Genomic DNA, 6,051 nt, shown 5'->3' with positions numbered 1-6,051 from the left:
TTAGACTACTTTTCTTTTACCTTTCATCCAGCTTGTCTGATGACACTCTGAGCATCACGACTAGTTCAGTCTGGTCAGGGGAGGCAGACATGACTGCACACAGGGCCACACAGCCCCGGAGCCAACATTCCTTAGGTTCTACTCGTGGTAATCACACGTACAGTACGAGTCCACACTCACCGGCGTTAGTAACCATGGTGACACGGTCACACGGATGTTTGCTGCTGTAAGTAACAAGTCTGTTACCAGGGAGATGTTAGGTACGGTAACAGTACACAACACGTCTCACAACACACGGACAATTGATGGATGGTCTTATTTTATTTAGAATTCAGAACTGCACTAACCGTCGTGTGAGGTATCACGTGACCGATAGTAAGGCTACGTTCATGGTCATTTATTCCAACGGGTATTCCTAATAATTTGTTATCTGAAGTTTGGTTTTTGTGACCTGGAGCTTTAGCGTTCCACGAGGATGGTGGCTGTCGTGGATCGTGTTAAAAATAAATAGCTATTGCGACTGTTTGAAACCATGACCCTGCTGGACGACAACAATGTGACTTTATTAAGTGGGTGTCCAGGTAAATTACCATTGTCATTTATTACCTATTCCCATCTAGTGACCTTTCATTTAACCGTCGCTAAGACACAATTTATGAGAAAATCTGGCTTCACCATGGTCATGAACATTACTACACTTCCAGAAACCAGTCGTCCACAGTTTGAAATCATCTTTAATTCTTCAACATCAGGTATGTTACTTTGTATTCAATACATCCATATAAGCGTTGACAAAATTGCACAAAACTTTGAAAAGAATTAACTAATTAAGTCAAGTACAAATTTATATTAATAACAATAATAAGAAGAAGAAGAACTAAAATCAAGAACAAGAAAAAGAAGAAGAACAAAAACAGGAAGAAGAACAAGAAGAAGAAGCTATAGATATCGTCCTTGTCTGCGCTGCAAATCGCCTTCTCAAAGCCCACAAAGTTATATAGAGGGAGGACTACCCTCAACAGACTGCTCAATTATGATATAGAGGGTGGTAATGTGGTCAGTGCATGACCTATCCTGGCGAAACCCTACTTGTTCTCAGTCTCTTGTCTAGTACCTTCTTCAATCTCTCTAGAATTACCCTTGATAGGAATTTACTTGGGATGGACAGCAGCATGATCCCCCGCCAATTGTTGCACTGAGAGAGGTCTCCTTTCTTGGGAAACTTTACCAGGTGGCGTAGCTTCCATTCTCTTGGTACTAACTCTTGTTCCCAGATCTTGTATAGTAGGGGGCTGTAAAATTGTTCCTGTTGTTTCTGAATCTGCCTTTAGTGATTCTGGGGGTTTGACTTTAGCTGTATTAACCTCCATGGGGTTCGCATGAATAGTACTGGGGCCTTTTTAAGATGAGCCATTCTACTGTTGGTGTGTTCGCTTTATTTGTGAATTAATCTTCTCTTGTTGCACTTTGAGGTACGCCGCCATGTCCTTCGCTCGTGAGGAATGTGGCGAGGTTCATAGCTACTGACGTGTGAGCGTTTGGCTGCAGGATGATGTTGATGTGGGTAGTGATGGAGATCACGTGGTATAGTTTCTTGACAGTGTGCACTAGTGTAGACGTTCTACACACTTTCCTTTCCAGAAACAGTTTCACTAGCTGGTAGCATTTTTTTTTTCTCTTTTACTTCTTGGGTCCATGTGTGTCTTTATTTACTCGTGTTTTATGTCTGCATGTGTTGTATCTGGGGTTTTTTTCCCTCATTTTGTTTCTTTTATATATAAGATTATTTTCAAATTAACAAAATGAAACTTTTCTATAAAAATAGGAATTTTATTTCCAAATTTTTTGCAGGAAAAATCGAAATGAAAAACTGGAGAACCTACGAACCTAGTCCACCCTTTGTAAAAACATCTGTACTTCTACAGGCTCCAGACGATCACATTGTTGTAGTTCATTTCATCCTTCATCGCTATATTTGCTGGGGCTACGATAAAACCCGTGATCACGTGACCTTCCGTACAGAGAACAACACCGTAACAAACGAGTTATGCCAATCACCAACTAATGTGTGCAGCGCCCTAGTTTTTCATTCCGGATGGGTACTTATAGAATTTTTCAGTTATGAAATGTTTTCAGCTGAAGTCCTTACAATAACATTTGAGTTTCATCACATCTCACAACCACCCGCTGCGCTGTCAGGAGACAGGTGGAACTGCTCGGTTAGCGACTGGCCGGAAATGTGGCAAGGTGTTCCCTGTATCTTCGTCTTTGACTGTTACGACAGGGAAGCAGAAGTTGGATGTTGGCAAGGCGATGGCACATTCAGGCAAGGGATAGTTCAGGTTGACGGTAGATGCATTGGTATTTCGCAAGCAGATGTGACACAATCGTCTTGGTACCATGAGAGCCAATGGTGTCAACAACGAGGAGGACAACTGGTCAGTCTGAGTACAACAAAGATGAAAGACCGTCTGCCGGCATTGTTGCGAAGGTTTAACTTAAGGACCATCAGCGCAATTGGTCTGATGACAATGTCTCATGTAACATTACCAATGTAAGTACACTTGTACTGTCCACTCTACACGTTTTCAGATAATCTGTCGTTTCATTGCGTCCATATTGTGTATCACTAACGAATTATAATTTGAGTGACATTACAATCCTATCAAATTCTTTTTTTTTCAACAGGTATAAACACAACTTACAGTGGCTTGATGAGACTATCGCACATACCCGCAATACACATTTTAGCACGGGTAGACAATATTGTGTTTTTTTCGTAGCGATTTCCTTCGGATATGGACACTTTTCGTTTTTCCTTTTGAAGAACGATTGTGATATGATTTACTCCATTACCTATCGACTATGCCAGCTTTCGGACGCTACTAGACAACATCATCACATCCAGTTGCCAGTGATTTCCACACATCAATCTGCGTACAAACTCTCCAATGTAAGTATTAGTGTTAAGCTATATGTAAGTCTACGTGAGCTACATGATTGTGAACTGAATGTTTTTATCTGAGCTGGTAGGCAAATGGACAGTTTCTGTGTCTACAATTCACACATCCCACTATTCAACAGGCTGCGTACATACGGTGTCCGGCCAATCACTTCACTCACGTCTTCCTGGCTTGTGATGACGTCTCTTCCTGTTGGTCCAATAAGTCTGGCGCCACGCCTTCCTGTTCCGCTCAACTGACGCCACTTCCGCCGTCTTTTAAGTGTGGCGGTGAGGATAGTGTCCCTTACACACTCGTGTGTGACCATCGGCACGATTGTAGAGACGGAAGTGACGAAGATTTCTGTAGGTTTGCGCAATGCAACATACCCTTGGCTTTTCCTTGCAGCGAAAACAAGGTTAGTGTTTGTTCAAACTAGGTTTCGACAGCTTTTGCTAGTTAACTGTTACGAAATTTATTGTCACTGATTTACAATAGAACATATTTATATCTTTTGGCTTACAAGTATTAAAAAATTAGCTTACTTTTAAAACGAGCTGTATGGAAATACATTATTTAATACTGCGCTTACAATATTCTATATTAAAAATAAATAAAATTTTTTTTTATTGTTTGCAGTGTGTTGATCACACGATGGTCTGTAATAATCAAGCGGACTGTGATGACGATGCAGATGAATACCTGTGTCACACAAATTCTTTCCAAATAATTTTTTTTGAGGACCTCAATTCAACATCTACTAAACTTGATTATCGAGATGGACGGCTGCTGTTGACTCATTACAACATGTCTGACATGTCGACGTTTACTTGTCCTGTTTCCCACTTCATGTGCGTCAGTCTTCACCAGGTCTGTCTTCCTGTCTTCCTTCGTTGTAACGGGCTGTACGACTGTCCTGATCACGAAGACGAGGCGGAATGCGACAGGTACACGTGTCCCGGCTTTTACCGCTGCCGTCAGTCTCAGGTGTGTGTTGACGAGAGTCACGTGTGTGACGGGGTGTACCATTGTCCTCAACGCGATGACGAACTACTGTGTAACGACACCTGTCCACACAGTTGTGTCTGCTACGGTCTGGCCTTCATTTGCTCGGATACTTTCCGTGCCGCTGACTATTCTAACCTTCGATATCTGGATGGCAGCGGCACCTTGATGACCCTCGCTGACCTGTGGAACAACACTTTTCTCGTTCACCTCAGTCTGGTCCATTGTCATCTGACTAAACTGCATGAAGTGGTTTTGCCTAATCTCCGCACTCTGGATGTGAGCTACAATGAGTTAACTGAAATAAGTGGCCGGTTCTTTGCTGGTCTCAACAATATAGTGTTTCTGAAAATAAACAACAACCCTTTAACAAGCTTCTACCTCCACAATTTTACTCATACGAGTCCTCTCAAAATTTTTGATGTGTCTCATACCCGAAGTTCTGAAATAGACTTTGCAATAATGAGCTTTTTTCCAAATTTATTAACCCTTAATCTTTCAGGTAGTCCAGTAAAATCTGTGACAGGACAAGGATTCCCTAAAATGATGAACTTGCACGTGCTGGATCTGCGTCAATGCCCTCTCACCAATTTTCCAAAAGCAATATTTCAGGCTCTAGACCGACTGCAGAGTGTGTTTGCTGACAACTACAAGCTGTGCTGTCCGGCGACACTACCCAAGGGCTTCAACGTGCTCAACTGTCACGCTCCTTCGGACGAAGTGTCTTCCTGTGACGATCTGCTGCGCTCCAACGTGTACCGCGTCGCCCTCGCTACCTTCGCCTCGTTATCGTTACTGGGAAATGTCGGCACGTTGCTTTACCGCTTTATCTTCCACAAAACAAAAGGCAACGTGGGCTATGACGTCTTCGTGTCCAACTTGTGCGTGGCGGACTTTCTGATGGGTGTGTATCTGTTGATCATCGGAATAGCTGACCACAGGTACCGAGGGGCTTACGTGTGGGAGGACGTGAGCTGGAGGAACAGCCACTTGTGCAAGGTCACAGGTTTTGTGTGTTTGTTGTCCATGGAGGTGTCTGTTCTGATGATCTTCTTGATCACTGTTGACCGCTTTTTGGTTCTTCACTTTCCTTTTAGTTCCTTCCATTTCAGAAAACGTTCAGCACAGCTTACATGCGGGGTAGTGTGGGTGGCAGGTCTTGTCCTAGCGGTAACCCCTTGTCTTCCTATGACGTCACACTGGCAGTTCTACAGCCAGACTAGCATTTGTATTCCACTTCCTACATCGAGGGTTGAATTTCCTGGCCGAAAGTATTCTTTTATCGTTCTAGTTATCTTTAACTTCATTTGCTTTCTTCTCATTTTTGTGGGTCAGGTGCTAATTTACTGGTCTATTCGCTCCAGCTCCATGTCTGTGTCCAACACATCCAAAGCTGTTAACGACATCACCATAGCCCGCCGTCTAGTCACCGTAGTGATGTCGGACTTTCTTTGCTGGTTTCCTGTGGGTTTGACGGGAATTCTGGCGTCGTACGATGTTGCCGTGGCAGGAGAGGTCAACGTGGCGATGGCTATTTTTATTTTACCCGTCAACTCTGCTCTCAACCCTTTTCTTTACACACTTAACATTTATTTGGAGCGTCGTCGCCGTGCACGAGAAGAAGAAAGACAAAAACGCCTTTTGTACCTAATTAATGTATCAAGAATCGTACAAAAGGTGGAGATGTAAACGAAAGAGTCATATCCTTTTGAACTAGTAGCTACCTTCTGAGTACTATTTATAACAAGTCGGAAAACGTGACTTGATCAAACGAAAAGCAAAAATCTACTTCCAATAACTGTGTTTTCTGTTGGTCAAATATGTCAAAAATCAGGATTGATTTAGTTCATTAGAGAAAAATGCTATTTTTTACAAAGGTATATTGAAAATAAAGGTGTGTGCATTTGCATGTGCCTGAAATGAGTTTAATGCAACAGAGACTAAAGACAAAGCCTCTAACGTTACTTCTAATAAGCTTACTTTGGAGTTGTCTGTTAATAGTTATACTGGTACACTTACTAGCATTTTTTTATGCGTATAATCGTATCACCTGGTAAAACCTTCATAAACACGGTTTTTGCGGTCATGTAATACAAGTGTCTGG

At 42.4% G+C, this 6,051-nt stretch overlaps 1 protein-coding gene across 1 annotated transcript; it reads left to right on the top strand.

Annotated features, from left to right (window-relative positions):
* Positions 1 to 676: 676 nt before the first annotated feature.
* On the top strand, positions 677 to 5,636 carry LOC112575741. The gene is made up of 6 exons (XM_025257748.1): positions 677 to 752; positions 1,852 to 2,554; positions 2,689 to 2,953; positions 3,085 to 3,232; positions 4,450 to 4,603; positions 5,312 to 5,636. The coding sequence occupies exons 1-6, from the start codon at positions 677 to 679 to the stop codon at positions 5,634 to 5,636; spliced, it is 1,671 nt and encodes a 556-aa protein (XP_025113533.1).
* The last annotated feature ends 415 nt before the right edge of the window (positions 5,637 to 6,051 follow it).

This window comes from Pomacea canaliculata, linkage group LG11 (genome assembly GCF_003073045.1).
Source record: "Pomacea canaliculata isolate SZHN2017 linkage group LG11, ASM307304v1, whole genome shotgun sequence".
NCBI classification, from domain to species: Eukaryota; Metazoa; Mollusca; class Gastropoda; order Architaenioglossa; family Ampullariidae; genus Pomacea; species Pomacea canaliculata.
Note: the sequence above shows the minus strand (reverse complement) of the source record. Positions and strands in the feature narration are given on the sequence as shown.

What these genes read in the sequence shown, in the direction of transcription:
- LOC112575741 (XM_025257748.1), top strand. Translation starts at nt 677, where the DNA reads ATGGTCATGAACATTACTACACTTCCAGAAACCAGTCGTCCACAGTTT. An exon ending in CTGCGTACAAACTCTCCAAT is followed by an intron (nt 2,954 to 3,084) that starts GTAAGTATTAGT and finishes ACTATTCAACAG; the next exon opens with GCTGCGTACATACGGTGTCC. An exon ending in GCCGTCTTTTAAGTGTGGCG is followed by an intron (nt 3,233 to 4,449) that starts GTGAGGATAGTG and finishes TTAATCTTTCAG; the next exon opens with GTAGTCCAGTAAAATCTGTG.